This window comes from Peromyscus eremicus, chromosome 2 (genome assembly GCF_949786415.1).
Source record: "Peromyscus eremicus chromosome 2, PerEre_H2_v1, whole genome shotgun sequence".
Lineage (NCBI taxonomy): Eukaryota > Metazoa > Chordata > Mammalia > Rodentia > Cricetidae > Peromyscus > Peromyscus eremicus.
The window spans coordinates 157,598,829-157,615,757 of NC_081417.1; the positions used below are offsets into that span (position 1 = coordinate 157,598,829).

At 44.2% G+C, this 16,929-nt stretch overlaps 1 protein-coding gene across 1 annotated transcript in view; it reads right to left on the reverse strand.

Moving 5' to 3' along the window:
* Ube4b (ubiquitination factor E4B) overlaps positions 1-16,929 on the reverse strand; it is a 122,151-nt gene that overhangs the window by 23,753 nt on the left and 81,469 nt on the right. Inside the window, exons 15-21 of the mRNA XM_059255398.1 lie at positions 16,790-16,888; positions 15,987-16,100; positions 14,393-14,591; positions 11,973-12,111; positions 4,163-4,262; positions 2,540-2,667; positions 1,727-1,825 (exon numbers count right to left, since the gene is read on the reverse strand). Of these exons, the coding sequence (XP_059111381.1) occupies positions 1,727-1,825; positions 2,540-2,667; positions 4,163-4,262; positions 11,973-12,111; positions 14,393-14,591; positions 15,987-16,100; positions 16,790-16,888 (878 nt within the window). The remainder of the gene's footprint in view (positions 1-1,726; positions 1,826-2,539; positions 2,668-4,162; positions 4,263-11,972; positions 12,112-14,392; positions 14,592-15,986; positions 16,101-16,789; positions 16,889-16,929) is intronic.

Genomic DNA, 16,929 nt, shown 5'->3' on the forward strand with positions numbered 1-16,929 from the left:
GTCTCAAACAGCTCCAACTGGCCTCAGATTGACTATATGGCTTAGGCTGGCTTTGAATATGTTACCTTTGGCCTCCACCTCCCAAGTACTGAGATTAAGGAATTCATGACCAAGCCAGCTGTAAAAGGGTTTTCATGGAGTTAATGTATAACCTGAAACTTCTAGGGCCAGCAAGATGCTGACACTAGTGTGGCCACCAGAGTCCTGTCTCCAGGACCCACACAGCAGTAGGAGAGGACCAATTCCCACAGAGAGAAGCTCGAGAGCATGCAAGGTCCCCATGCATACACAGGAATAAATACATGTCGTTTTAAAAAAATAAATAAAATTTGTTTTAAGAAATAAAAAATTTCAAGTGTCTATATTATTATGTTTGGAATAAACGACTCAAGCTACTTAAATTCTTATACTGGATTTACTCAGCAACTAAACTATAACCTTTAATCACCCTTTAAATTTCTCGCCATTCAAAATCCATGTATCACTACTGACTGGGCCTGTCTGGGAACAGTTTCTCTGTTCTTTTTTTGTCTGAGGGACGGTCTACCACCTATACCTGCCTGGCCTGGAACTCACAATCCTCCTGCCTGGGCTTCTAGGTACTGAGATGTGTGTGACACTGTGCTCAGCTGGGACAGCTTTTATGATAGTAATTCGACTTGCTTTAATTTTGGATTTTTTGTTGTTACTGGGAAATACTTGCTATTTGCACTCTGGGCAATGAGTCTATGCTGCTTTTGCCTTTTTTTTTTTTTTTTTTAAGATTTATTTATTTATTATGTATACAGTGTTCTGCTGCATGCCAGAAGAGGGCACCAGATTTTATTATAGATGGCTGTGAGCCACCTTATGGTTGCTGGGAATTGAACTCAGGACCTCTGAAGAGCAGTCGGTGCTCCTAACCTCTGAGCCATCTCTCCAGCCCCTGCTTTTGCTTTGCAAACAGACTTCAGACACACCCCTCTGCCACCCAGCACTGTCCCCAGGTTATGGTGATGTGTCCAATGCAAAAAGTGAAAGGTTTTATTTATTTGTTTTTGATTTTCTTTTGGTGGTTCTGGGGATCAAATCTAGGCCTTTAACATGCTAGGCAGGTAACCTTCCACTGAGGTCCTGCCAGTGAAAGCTTGAGACCCTGAAATTAGTATTTTAGGAAAACAAAAACAAAAATCCAAACAAAAAAGAAAACTCTCCCATTTTTTTACACTATCTCTAATTTTACAAATGGACACTTTTTTTTTTCTTTTAGTTTAAAACACAGCTGTAGTGTTTCTGGTTTTTGATGTTCACTGGGGCATTTCTCAGGAACACACTCAACTATCAAACACTCAGCTCAGGTTTCACAAAGAGCTTGTCCCCTACACTGCTCTTCTGCTTCTGTGCTGGAGATTCTGTACTGGAATCGACTGCTGCTGAACAGGGTTTAATTCTCTAATTTTTTTTTTTTTTTTCCAAGACAGGGTTTCTCTGTGTAGCTTTGCGCCTGTCCTGGAGCTCACTTGGTAGCCCAGGCTGGCCTCGAACTCACAGAGATCCACCTGGCTCTGCCTCCCGAGTACTGGGATTAAAGGCGTGCGCCACCACTGCCCGGCTAATTCTCCAATTTTTTGAACAGCATTCAGGTAAAGAAAGTCACACAAGCCCAGGCTTAAACGAAGGTTTGGAACACAGCTCACAGCACCATGTGCAGTGTACAAACAGAACACACAGCATGTGAAGTACTTACTGTACAATAAAAAATAAAAATTCAGCAACGTCTTCTACATAAAACTCAGGCAATGCTGCAAACACCTTAGGGACGTCTGAACTTAAAGGCAGTGTTACACTGTAGAAGAGAGAAAAGCACAAGTTACAAGATGAAATCATGGCGTGTTGATTACGCAGGGTGTTATACGACTGAATACCTCATTTTGGAAAGAGAAGCCCTTACTGTGTAACACAACTGTGTAAACAACTGTGACCTCTGGAAGTAAGAGCAGGTGAGGGAGACGGGCACACTCCGCGTGGCAAGTGTTTGCTTCATCGGGATTTCTTACTAGAGGTAAGGTAGTAGTAAAATGGGAAGGAAGTTCATATTTGGCCATTTTGAACAACTCAAAGGAGCCACACGCCATGCATGCATTTATATAACCTCCCCACTCTTAGGGGCGCAGGCCAAACCTCACCAACACCTGTGACCCAGGAGCTTCCTAATGAACATAAAACAGCTGTAACTTAAACAGCAGTGACTGTCAATGTCTGGCTCTCCTGGACTTGGTGCTTAGGAGGACTCAGTAGGCTGTTATCTCTAGCACTGTGCTTCTAATTTATAGATTTGCTTTTCTAGCCATCCAATGCTATAGCAAAGTTTTTTAAATGCCACCAATTAAAAACCACACGGGGAAATATTAATGTAGCTTCACAGTCTGTGATATAAATATAATCTGGCAAATGAAAGGCAAATCCTCAGGAGGGTAGGGTTGGCTGCAGTTATGACTGAAGAACAATTAGGACGACACAGCAGACGCAGTGAGACATGGCGGAGGGAAGACACACTCACTCGGGATATGCAGGGTCCAGGATGCGGAGCAGCAGCTGAATGAGAAGGCCATAAAAACTCAGACATCTTCTCAGGAAGCTCTCGTCAAGTAAGCCAGCATCAGCACAGGCCTTGCACCGTACCAGTTTCTGTGGAAGTAGGTGTGCCCCACCCATAGGTTAGTCTGGAGTCAAGGCCCTCAGCATGACTAGGGGGAGAGGGCCAGGAGCTAAGACACCCAGGTTCGAGAGTCTCTAGAAGTTCCTTTCTAACTAGCTACAGGACACTGATCGCTGTGTCAAGATCTTTTTTTTTTTTTTTTCTGAAAAAAAAAAAAACAACAGGTAGGTATGCCATGCAAACCACCGAGCACAGAGGACAGCACACAGTTAGTGCTTGAGGTTAGTCACTGATACCATTTCCCAGTAACTTGGATGGGGGATGGGGTTGACAAGGAGGCCCTCTGGGTGTCAGGAAAATTAGTGGAAAAAAGCCAGACAAACTGTATCTGAATTTCAACACCACTACTTATGTGCTACCCTTAAGCAAAAGGTCTGCCCACTAGGCTGCTATCCCTCAGAGGACACACACAGACACACATCATGATAGGGGATTCAAACAGCTTATTACAGATTACAGTTGAAACACAACTGCCGAATAAATATTAAGGGGGCTACAGATCTGAAAGGGAACCCTGGTTTATTCTGCATCCTGTTGTTAAGACAGGGTCTCCCTCTGTAGCCCAGGCTGGCCTCGAACTCACTGCCACCCCCTTGTCCTGGGCTCGAAAGTGCTGGGGTTACAAGTGGAGCCACTATGCCGATTTCTATTTTGTATCTTTTTTTTTTTATAATTTAAATTTATTTTATGTGCACTGGTGTGAAAGTGTCAGATTCCCTGGAACTGGAGTTACAGACAGTTGTGAGCTGCCATGTGGGTGCTGGGAATTGAACCTGGGTCCTCTGGAAGAACAGCCAGTGCTCTTAACCACTGAGCCATCTCTCCAGCCCCTCTATTTTGTATCTTAAAGCAGTCCAGTCTATTAGCAAATGAAAATCTGAAATCTTAGCTTGTCACAGAAATCAAAGAGATACTTTTCTCTATAATTCCACTTAGCACGAGCAGCTAACATCCAGCTTTATAATCCAAACACAAGCACAGAAAATGTACACACATGCTTCTCTGCCTTCCCATGCAAGGTCAGCCAGTGTTTGTGTTTAGCTGAGTTTTACCAGCAGGGATATTTCCGTCTATAGTTAGGTTCTAAGTAACAGATGATTTTCATTCAGAAATGAAGGTCAAGGAGATAAGTGAAAGAGATCTATTACCATAATGTGCTTTGTCAATTACCGCGACCATGTGTGGCTGTGTGTACTGGAGCATGCGTGTAACAGGGTGGAGAAGTTACACTGCAAATGACAACATTTACTAAGAATTAACTGTATAAGCATATGTACATTCTCTACTGGGATATAAATAATTATACCCAGAAATATGCAAGTTATAAACAAGTTTTAAATTATCCTATTTTACCTTGAGGGAAAAGAACAATGAAGAGAAAATAGAGACATCAAGGTGCTTATTCTGGTGGAAAGATTACTATTATGAAGCTGGTCCACAATTATGTCAATTAACTGTACAAACCTTTAGCTGAGTTTTACAGCGCTTCAGCATTTCTCGGTGTCTGGTGGCCAGTGGGGAATCTTTCCACTGGCTTTCATTATTTTTCAAATCTTCCACGGTTCTGAAATTAACAAACAAAACACATTAACAATCAAATGAAAGAAAATACCCAAGTCCATTTTATCTACTCACTTTGACCATTTCACAGACTCTTTGACAGAATTTTTTTTCCACACTTAAGTATTTTAAAAAGTAGAACAAGCCAGGCAGTGGTGGCGCACGCCTTTAATCCCAGCACTCGGGAGGCAGAGGCAGGTGGATCTCTGAGTTTGAGGCCAGCCTGGTCTACAGAGTGAGTTCCAGGAAAGGTGCAAAGCTACACAGAGGAAACCCTGTCTCAAAAAACCAAAAAAAAAAAAAAAAAAAAAAAAAAAAAAAAAAAAAAAAAAAAGAGAGAGAGAGAGAGAGAAAGAAAAGAAAAAATAAAGCAGAGCATATGAGCCAGGCCTGGTGGTGCACGACTCCAATCTCAGCACTTGGGAGGCCCAGGCAGGTGGGGTTCAAGGCCAGCATGGTCTACACAGAGAGTTCCAAGACAGCCAGCGTTCCATGGTGAGATCCTATCTCAGAACAAAATAAAATGAAAACTGGAGCATATCCCACTACATTAAGTTTTGGTTTAATTGACGGCATTTTTTCTTTCTGGTTGCTCATAAAATAATAATGTGTCTTTTTGGGGGAAGGAGTTTTTCAAGACAGGGTTTCTCTCTGTAGCCCTGGCTGTCCTCAAACTCAGAGATCTGCTATGTGTCTTAAAGAATGTTCTTCACAACACTTGGGAGGCAGGAGCAGGCAGATCTTTGTGAGTTCATGGCCATCCCAGTCTACATAGTGAGTTCCAGGCCAGAGCTACACGGTGAGACACTATCCACCGTACACTGTCTACATCCACTACCCCCTGGGCAAAAATGCAATTTAGATATGATGAAATCTTTGTTACCCTACTGCTCTGAGAGGTTAAAAAGAACTTTCTTGTACAAATTCTAAGCTCTTCTGTCTTATCAACTGCCAGAGCAAATGGCATCTTGCCAATGGTACTTCCTTCTCTCTGTAGCTGGCCCTCCCTCTGCCTGGAATGGTCCTCTCTGTGGCTGCCTTGGTCCCTTCTAGGTGACTGCTTGAACATTTCCTATCGTGGAAGGAACACTGTTATTACCTAACATGCTGCCTATTTTAAACACTTGCTTACTTTGCAGGATTCCACAATTTCCTCATGATGTTGTGTAGAAAACCAGAGACTGTTAAATGTCTAACATCATAGTTCCCCGACTGCTACTCCAACGATTCTCACTGAAGGCAGAATTGCTTCTATTAGCGGCACTTGCAGGGGTCTTCTGGAAGCATGGGGCAGAGGGGTTGGGCTGAAGCTGTGGTGGAGGTTCCACTGCTAGACTGAAGCAGTTTCCCCGTTCAAGTGTACCCTAAGAACATCACCAGGAGCCCTTTGTTGCTGCGCTAAAGAGTTCAGAAACAAAACACTCCATACCCCCTTTCTACTTATCTAAGAAAAACTGGGTTCTTTGGTCTAAGACTGAAACTTGAGTATGGTAGACAAAATAACTGCATCTTTTAAAAACGTCACATCCAGGGACTGGAGACATGGCTCAACGGTCAAGAACAAACGACGCTTTGGCAAAGGACGTGGGTTCAGTTCCCAGCATCTACAGGTGGCTCACAACCATCTCATACTCCAGTTCCAGAGGATCTGATGCCCTCTTCTGACCTCCAAGGGCACAGTGGCACACACACATACATGCAGGCAAAACACTCATACACATAAAATAAATAAATTACATAAAGTCACCGTACCCTGATCTCGGGACAAACCCTGCAGCACATGGCTATGCTAAGTAGTTGTTGTTTTGTTGTTGGTTTTTTTTTTTTGGGGGGGGGGTTTGGTCACGATGACAGAAGCTAGGGTAATCTGGAGAAAAGGAACTGAGAAAATATTTTTTTTTCACAGATTGGCCTGTGAGGATTTTCTTTATTACGATTGATGTGTGAGGGTCTACCCTATTGTGGGTGGTACCAGCCTGGGCTGGTGGTCCTGGGTTCTATAAGAAAGCAGGCAGAGCAAGCCATGGGGAGCAAGCCAGTGAGCAGCACCCCTTAATGGCTTCCCCTTTAGTTTTTGCCTCCATGCCCCTGCCTTGAGTCCCAGCCCCGATTTCCCTTTGGGATGGGCTGTACTATGTAAGCTAAAAAACCATGCTTTTGGTCATGCTTATCAGTGGCCCCACACGGCAAAAGGGACTGTGCAGATATAAGGTTATCCTAGATTATCTGGCTGGCCCAGAGTTATCACAAAGATCTTCCTAAGAGAAAGAGCGGGTAGGAGTAAATGGAGATGTGACAATGAGGCCAGACAAAAGGGTATCTAGAGACACTTTGTTACTGACATTGAAAATGAGGTGTATCTAGAAGCAAGAAAGTAGGAAGCCTCCAGAAAAAGTGAGGTAACACTCTCCACACTGAGTCTCCAAAAGGGATGCTACCCTGATTCTAGGATCCTGCCTTACAGAACATAAAGACACACTGTGTTAATGTTAGTCACTATGGGGAAGCCAGAGGAAATGAATGCCATGATGTACATGGTTATGGACACCACATAAAGGAACAGGCACAGGCCCTGGCCTGGATGTGAAGATTCAGTCATTGTTTGGGGATGGGATGTTGGCAGTCCTAGGCCAAGTGGTCCTTTGGCAAAGGATAAAGCGATAGCCTCTCACAAGGCTGGATAAGGATAGGGAAAGAAACAAGATAGCCTTGAGGTCTTGAAGGAAGGCAGTGAACCATGAGTTCCTAGGAAGTGGAGTGGTCTACCATTACCAACGAACAACATAGGCTAAGTTCATAACCTTCCAGTGCCTCCTATCTGGAAGTCAGGGTGAGGACTCAGACCCAAATGGGTCTGGGAGACTGTGATTATGCCATGGACCCATATCTTTAAATCCAAGGAGCTCACTGGCAGAGGCAGGTCTTGTAATGACCTTCCTGAGAAGATCACCCTGCAGGGTAAGGTACAATGCTCTGCAATGTGCCTCTCCCACCCCCCACTATCCTTTAGCACCTCCAGAGCCACAAAAGTCAGAGCAATGACTGCCTTGGAGAGATCACAAGATCATAGCAGGAGGAGCAGAAGTATGAAGGTGACAAGATCTGCTCCATTAGCTTTGTACTATGGGGTCAGGAACCCAGAAAAAGGGCCCATGTGTAGCCAGCATTTGGAAGACTGGCCAGGCTGCAGAGGCAGGACCTTCTGCAGGCTGCAGGGGAGGGCTGGAGGTTTCCTGCTCATGCTTCCTGCCAGGCTATGAGCAAGCTTTAATTCCTGACTCCAGATTAAACCTGATCTCTGCTTCTGTCACTACAATTCTTCCTCTACTATGACCTCTTTCCCTCCCTACAAAGCCCTGTGATAACAATTGCCCCTCCCAGATGATCCAGGATAATCTTGATCACTTTACCATTTGGGTGACATTTACAGGTTCTAGGCCTAGGACAAGAACCTCTTTGGAACGTCATGTGGGAATACATGTGCAGCTGTGTGTGGAATGGATTCTGAGGGTGCCTGATGAGCACATGAGGAAAACGCTAACATTTCTATGGGAACAAAGTTCATTGTCACAACTGCACCCAGCAGAGACTCTGGCTTCAATGTCTGAATGGTGAGGAGGGGTTCCAATAGTGAGCTCAACTATCTCAGCAAAATCTGGACTTGACAGTGACCTGGCTCAGCTACAAGGTACTCAAAACTAAGGAGCCTGGAATAGTAATGCCAATTTGCCATATGAGATATTCTCATTCATTCTCTCTCTCTCTCTCTCTCTCTCTCTCTCTCTCTCTCTCTCTCTGTATGATAAAACTGCATCTCCAAGTGGCATAATACTGTTAGCACCAAAGATAGCCGGTGGGGTCAGAGGGAGCCATGGGATCTCAGATGACAATCTATCCCAGGAAAGGAAATAGACTTATCAATAATCACACCTCGACATTTACAAAAACCTCTTTGTGACTGATTTTTATTGTTCTTATCTTATTTGTTTATTTTGTGTGTGGGCAGAGGACACCTTGTAGAGGTCCGCTCTTTTCTTCCACCACTGTGGGTCCAGGCACTAGATGCAGAGTGTCAGGCTTGGTGGCCAGGTTCTTCACCCACTGTGCCATCTGGTCAGCCTTCAGTGGCTGGTATTAAAAGCAGATAAAATTAGCTACAGTGAGGAAAGCTTGAGAAGGAGATAACAAGTATGACTGGCCTCAAGAGCCCAAAACCACACAGAGTATATCCAATGCAATTCAGCTAGAAAACATAACAAGCGACAACCCATCCCAAAGTGTAACTATAAAATATTGTGAATTAAATAAAATACGTTAAGTTGGGCATGGCTTTAATCCCAACAACGTGTGTGGGTACTCAGAGGCAATAAATTAGATTCTTTACCCCCCTCCCCCCAAAAAAAAAGAAAAGAAAAAAAGGAGAATGTAGGCAGAGGTACTAGTGGGAGCCACATTTACCGCCCCAGCTCTGGGAAGTTGTTGGGTCCATGCTGCACTGAGCAGTCCACTGCCTGCTGCTCATAACCCCATTTAAGTGTTCAGTAGCGCAGCCTCTTAAAAGAGCTGCACTGTGTTAGCCACTAGCACGAAGGAAGCTGCCTCTTCAACGGGCTGCACTTCTTTCTGTTTGCCATTGGTATCAGGCCTTGCCTAACCTCTACCTATCCAGCGATTGGCCAGGCAGCTTCTTTATTAAACCATTCACAGTGACACATATTCATACAGTGTAAAGGAATATTCCAGATTTGTCTGTCAGATATACTTCGCCCGGTAGGCCAAAGTTGGAAGCCCCAACATTATAGAAGAACTTTGGGTGACTGTCCAGGCAGCCAGCTGTTTCTGTCATCTCTTAATTTTGGAAGTCGCTTGCTATGCACTTCCTGTTTACTCAGGTAATATTACATCCTTCTCAGGTCTTTGCTGGGGTTAAAGACTAGATAGTTACAATTTCAGTTCTCCCTAATTCATGGTAGAAAGTCAATTAGGTATGAAACACTGGACTCTTCAGGAAAGGACAGCTGATGTAGTGTGTTCTCTATTTTGCCAAATACAAATCAACTGGATATTGTAACTGGAATTCTTACTTGGTAACAGTTATTGTTGTATATAATTTTATTATGTTGAAGTTAAAACCTTCCTTTTTAATTAGACAAAAAGGGGGAAATGTGGAATGTCTATCCAGTGTGAATATGTGTCATTATGACTGAATTAATAAAGGGGCTGACTCTGACAATATCTAGACAGGTAGAAGTTAGGCAGGATTTGCAGGAAAAAAAAAAAAGAGCTTGAAGAGGAGGAGGAGTCTTTCAGAATAGGAAGGAGACATGGAGAGGAGATGAACTTTACTAAGAAACAGTATCGATCCACATGGCAGAGCATGGGTAAGAAATAGAGGTTAATTTAAAATGTAAGAGTTAGCTAGTAACCAGCCTGAGCTATTGGCTGAGCATTTATAATTAATAACAAGTCTCTGAATGGTTATTTAAGAGCAGCTGCTGAGACACAGAGAAACTCCACCTACAAGAGAAAGAAAGAGAGAGAGGGAAGGCGAGACACTGACTCATATAGCCAAGGAGACCTTGAACTTTGTCTCCACCTCACAAGTGCTAGGATGCCAGAGAAGTATGCCACAATGCCCAGTGTCATAGGTTTTGATATAGCATATTATTATGTTATAAATTATATTATTATAATTGTTCTATTTTGTTATTAGTTGTTAATCCCTTAGTGTACTTAATTTATCAAATTTTATCATAAGTATGTGTCCATGAGAAAACAGTATAAATAATGAGGTGTAGTAGAATATTTTTTAAAGTGTGTTACTTTTGTTTATGTTGTGTTTAACTCTGTGAAGCTGTGTTACTGTGCCTGTGTAAAACACCTGATGGTCTAATAAAGAACTGGCCAATAGCAAGGCAGGAGAAAGGATAGGTAAGAATGACAGAGAGAATACATAGAGGGAGAAATCTGGGAATGGAGAGGATTGAGCAGCCAGAGGAGGAGGAAGACTCCAGGGGCCAGCTACCCAGCTACCCAGCAAGCCACGGAGTAAGAGTAAGTTACAGAAGTAAGAGAATGGGAAAAGCCCAGAGGCAAAAGGTAGATGGAATAAGTTAAATTAAGGAAAGCTGGCGAGAAACTAAGCCAAACATTCACAATTAAGAACACGCCTCTGTGTATGATTTATGTGGGCTCTGTGTATGATTTATGTGGGAGCTGGGTGGTGGGCCCCTAAGAGTAAAGCCAAACAAAAACAATAAGGTTTTGTAGCATTTATGGATTTAGGCATCCATTAATGGTTTCAGACTTCTATTTAATGCTGAATTAGAAAGAACTACAGGTTGGGGCCGGAGAAATGGCTCAGCCGTTAAGAGCACCACTGTTGTTAGAAAGGATTAGCATTTCATTTCTAGCACCAACATGGTGGCTCACAAGTGTCTGTAACTCCAGTTTGAGACGATCCAGCGCCCTCTTCTGGCCTCTGAGGGTACCAAGCACACATGTGGTACACATGCATACATGTAGGCAATAAACTTATACACATAAAATTAAAATAAGTCTTAAAAAAAAAAAACCAAAAACCCTGGGGCCAGAGAGGTGGCGCAGGAGTCAAAAACCCTGTTGATCTTGCAAAGGACTTCAGCAAATTTCCCAGCACCTACACGGTGCCACATTCACCTGTAACTCCTCCTCCAGACCTGATATCCTCTTCTGACCTCCATGGGCACTGCACACATGTGGTGCACAGACATACATGAAGGAAAAGCACTCATACGTATCAAACAATATAAGTAAGTCTTTAAAAATTTATAGCCAATTAACTAAAACAAAGTGTAGAAAAGAAAAAGGACTGTGACCACCTACAAACAACACAATCATATGTGCAAATGAAACTTTTAAGAATGCAGAATCACTGGGCAGTGGTGGCCCACACCTTTAATCCCAGCACTCGGGAGGCAGAGGCAGGTGGATCTCTGTGAGTTTGAGGTCAGCCTGGTCTACAGAGTGAGTTCCAGACAGCCACGACTACAAGAGAAACCTTGTCTCGAAAGAAACAAACAAATAGAACCTAGAGTCAATATTACAGTAAATGGCCTGGAATGTATAGTTACAGACCACACACACACACACACACATACATATGACAGCTCCTCCGACAGCTGTACCAGACCAGGACGGAAGTGGCTTAAATGGCCTGTCCAACCCATGTCTGTTCCTGGGGATGTCTGTTTGCAGAAGCTGGAGCATCAGGACATGCTGGGATTTCGAGCCATATCGACCACTGTGATGATTTGATGACTGACAGCTGGAGCTGCTGGCCAGCACCTGGGCTCCTCAGACACAGACAACAGGGCAAAGGGGAATTGCACGTTTCCTTGATTTTCATGGGAAAACAGGGCTTGACAATCCAGGGCAAGAAGGTATGCCAGGAAGGCAGGGGCTCCCTAAAGTGGTTCCTGGTAATCTTCACACCCAGTGGAAAGGTTTTAGCAACCACATACAGAAACGAACACCGAGGGCTCAGAAATCTACCTCTGTATCATTTTATCATGCCAAGAACCCGGGAATGAGAGGCACCAACGCAGTAGTAGAGGCAGATAGTATACTGCGATGTACACATCCTCCCCCAGGTCTATGGACTGCAGCCGAAGGCAGACCTGTGCCTAAGAGGCAGCGGTGACAGTGATGCTCTGACAGGGGTCACGACACATACCTATTGAGCTCTCGGATGGCTCGGAGTCTTCGGATGTAGCGACGACAACTAGGCAGAATAGAGAGGTGGTGAGCGTGCAGGGTGAGAAAGAAACATTCCGTAGGGAATTTTGGCTCAGAAAACGGAGGCTGATCTCCATCTAGAAAAAAAAACCCATGAATCCTTAACTAAAATCAATTACAAGCCATAAGGAAAAAGTTCCACTGTGAAGGAAAATCAGCTGAGAACACTTTCTGTGTGTATTTGTGGTGGTGGAAGGACATGGTTTTGCATTGGCATCTGTGAAGTTGTCTTGTGACTTTCTACACCTTGTTTTTGAGACTGGGTATCTCGTGAACTTAGATATTACCAACTGACAAGCCTGACAGTCACGGACACACGGATCGTCTTGTCTCCTTCCACCCAGTATTGGGGTGACAGATGTGTACTGCCACACCCAGCTTTATGTGGGAGCTCGGAAGCTGAGCTCACACCTTCACGCTTGCATGGCAGCACCTTACTGACCAAGTGAACCATTTCCCCAGCCCAGGAATTTATATTTAGTGTTGTTTTTTGAAACAGGGTCTCTTTATGTAGCTCTGGCTGTCCTGGAACTCTCTATGCAGACCAAGCTGTCCTTGAAATTACAGAGATCTGCCTGCCTCTGCCTCTCAGGTGCTGGGATTAAAAGCTTACACCACTATGGACGACCTCCAAGAACATTTTTTAAATTACAAACCTATGTGACATTGTAAGAAAAACAAATTCCTATGTGCTTTAAAGGCCCTGTTCCTGACTTAGCTGATTAAATGCTACATAGATCAATCTTTTATGATATGTCTTCCTGATATATCCTATGAAATCACCTTCATTTTCCAAGATGTGTTTATTATTTCAATCTGAAAATAGTATTAAGCTATATTAATAAATTACAGCCATTTTCTTCCATGTTTGTGTTTTTGATCTTGCTAGGAAGAGGTATATACTTTGAACATCAACTTTGAGAGTATAGGCTGAAAGTAGAATCATAGAGCGAATGTCATTATACAGTAGTTTTTTGTTGTTGTTTTGGTTTTCAAGATAAGGTTTCTCTGTGTAGTTTTGGAGCCTGTCCTGCAACTCGCTCTGTAGACCAGGCTGGCCTCGAACTCACAGAGATCTGCCTGCCTCTGCCTCCTGAGAGCTGGGATTAAAGGTGTGCACTACTACCGCACGGCTATATGTACAGTAGTTTTTAATCAGCACATAGCTTGACTCGTTCATAGGGTAGAGTTCATACTTCATACATGTATATAGCATGTCCCAGTCAGATCACTTCAAGCACTTATTTCTTTGTGTTGGGAACATTCAAACCCCCTCAACAGCTTTTATGAACTATACATTGAGTCACTACTGACCACAGCTGTCCTGCTGTGCTAGAGAACATTAGGAACTATTTCTCCTATGCAACTGTACCCCTTAACAGTTACAGTGCTTCAGGGGAACAGTCTTGCTGCTTAGGAGACTGAGGCAGGAGGATTGCTTGAGTCTAAGAACTTGAAGCTAGCCTGGACAACACAGGGAATCCTCAAAACACTACCACCACCCAGTCAACTGCTCTCTCTATAACTATCCTCCTCTGTGTGCCTCTCCTACCCCTTCAACAGTATTTAATTATATGTCAGATACTGCCAAGATTCACTTCAGACTGAGGAAATGAATTCATTAAACAACACTTCTTTCTTTTCTTGGTCTTGTAAGGCAGGATCTTGCTGTGTAGCCTAGGCTGGCCTTGAACTTGTGATTCTCCTACCTCAGCCTCTTGAGTGCTGGAGTTATAGGCATGTACCAAGTAAGACTGAGCACCAAGGAAGGTGCTTTTCTAGCAAGTGTCCATTTGATCATGGATGACATTGTCACTTCCAGGTAAATAGGAATTCATCTAATTCCACACATAATTTTAAAATATTAAAAACACCAAATTGGCCAGGCGGTGGGGGTGCACACCTTTAATCCCAACACTCAGGAGGCAAAAGGCAGGCAGATCTCTGTGAGTTCGAGGCCAGCCTGGTCTACAAAGCAAGTAACAGGAAAGGTACAAAGCTACACAGAGAAAACGTGTCTCGGGGGGAAAAAAAAAAACAAACAAAAAACCAACTACCAAATTGGCATGGGGTTTTGATTTTTGTAATTACAAATATATTTTATGTTATCAAGTAGCAAGATTATTATCATCACACCTTAAAGAAGTCATATTTTCAACTGCCACAATACAACACAAATCTATATAATAAAGTTGCTGTTATTGGTTCTCTCTTCTGTCTCCCACCCATCTGTTCTATGTATCAGGGTTTAGTAATTCTCAGAAGAAATTTTACTATGTTAACTTTAACTATGCATCTCTATCTCCCAGAGCCCAGCAGATGAAAGAGAGGTGACCTAGCAACAGACGCATCACTCACAGAGCTCAGCCAGCCACTCATTCACATCCTCCATCGTTGCATTTATTCGTGTCTCATCATTCGGGAGAGTAATCCGACACTTCGGGTGGAATATGTAAGTGGGGTCGACTGTTTCTAACTTGATTTTTGTACTTAGCTGCTGCAGGACCCACAGGAGATTCAGCATAAAGCCATCTGTAGAGACCAATCGATCATCCGCCTGGGACAGAAGGCAAAAGCAATTCCAACAACTGTTATATACAAAACTGGCACAAGTTTCTATGAAAGCAGAGGGGACATTCAAATGTGACCACTCCCTAAAGTCGCTGATAGGTCATGCAGTGACCACAGCCAATCAGCTAGCAGATGTCAGCCAAACAACGGCCCGCCCATCCACCACCATGTCCTCACTGACCTCTGCAGGATACAATTGGTATTGAGAGAGGAACTGAAGGTCAGAGAATGTTAGTAAGCAAAGAGAGAATACATGCAACCTCCTTTCTTGTCCTTCTTTCTCAAGAACACTAGGACAGCGAGCTGCACTCCCACATGACAGCTCCCCATGTAAAGAGTGAGCACAGCCCCGTGAGAGGAACTAAGAAGCCGGGTAGAGCTGAGCGGCCATCACACACTAGAACTATTCTAATGCTTTACATATAGTAAGCCCATAGGTTAGCAGCCACTATTAACCCCATTTACCAAATGAAGAAACTGAGGCACAGAAAGAAACTGTCAGGTGTGGCCAACTTACAGGCCAGCTGTGAATGGGGCCCAATATAAAACTGTAAACCCACACAGAACACGATGAAATTCTGGATGGTCTCTCTGGACTGCACGGCTCTTGGGTGCTGAGTCACAGATGACAACACCAAGTGCTGACGTCACAGACTGGACACAGCAGACAGTGTGAGCAGCACCAGAAGCACTGGGTTTCTGCTCTTCTCTAGACTTTCATTCTCTTGCTTCTGAGTACTTATTAATAATAATCTAAAATTGTTAATTTCCCCACTCTTACCATGCACAATGGAATCCTCATGACCTTGAAGAGCTTCTTCCGGACTGTTCCTGACCCTACTCCTTGTGATTTCGATACTGACACCGTCTGTAGAATCCCCTTCTGTAGTGGATTCTACTACAGTCCTCACCACAGGCTCTGAGCAGACTCAAGCCCACGGCTTCTTTCCTACCTGCCCATTCTCTCCCAGTCACAAAGACCGATGTCCTGGGCTGGCAATAAAGCTGGCTCATTCCTGCTCTGGTACCGTCTACGCACCAAGAGGGTACTTTTCTCAGCCTTGTCACGACTGGCTCCTCAGTCAAGGCTTGAATAAAATGTCAGCTCCTCAGAGAGGCCGCTGTGCTACCTGATCAAAATTCACTCCTGTCCCTTCCTTCCAGCACTCCACAAGTACTCCCAAACCCTTCACACTCCATCACGGACTCTTATTACCGTCTGGAACACCGTTTGTCCGTCTACTCCCTGCCAGAGAACTCAGGCTCCACACAGCGGGAGGCTTGCCTCTCTAGTTCCATGCTGTCTTCCTGATCCCCAGAACTGAGCCTGGGAGGTGCTGCATTAAGTCTGAGCAACTGAAAGCATTTTGGGGACTCCTACCTGCATTTGGGCTTTCTTCATATTGGCATTGACCACGGCCGCCATGTAACTGAGAGCAGCTTCACGAGTTTCACCATTTAACAACATACTATGCAGGATCTTGAAAAGCTCTTGCTGAATTGTTTTGAAAAAGAAAAAAAACAATTGACTTCTTTTTTACTTTAAGAATAGCCTCCTGCTCCCCACCCCTTTCTTCTCCCACGTCCACTCCTTGTAGGGAACCCAAGACAGTCAACATTATGAAGTGTGTGTGTGACCAGGAGGACTTGAGGAGAATGCTGAGCAGCCCCAGTTTTAATAAACCAGCCTTTGCCGCTCCCCTTCCGTGACTAATATGGCCTCGATTAGCAAGGCACTTCACTTTTACAGTTTAGGACAAAAGACATATTAAGTACGTCAGTGGCTCAGCCAAGGGTGCCACACGCTAACAGCTCCCGCTCATCCTCATGATTTCCATGGCTACAGGCAAGATGGAGAGAAAGCATGACCACTAGACATCACTCCAGTCCCCAGGGACACTCTCAGGGAACAGCATAGCTGGGCTTCAGTCATTACTCATGTCATATGTGGGGCTCTCTGGGAGACACCAGACTGGCACCCTTGAGGTGCTGGGCCTGGGCTTCCTCTCTGTCCAGAAGCAGCAACAAGTGCTAACAGCGACAAGGGGGAGCTCTATACAGAGCATCTTCTTTGTAAAATATCTGACTTCTAGGACACAATGACCTGGGCAGCACTGGATCGATGAAACAGACCTTTCTTCTCTAGGGAGGCCCTCTCCTCTGGCTTCCCTTCTGAACACCTACCCGTCCCACCTCCAGGTAATGCTGTAGGGACTGGCTGACGACACGTGTGTTCTCCAGGGTAATGGTGGGCCCTGAGAAGTATTTCTCAACCACCTTTGCCTGGAAGGAAAGGGGACATATTCAATCAGCATACAGTGACC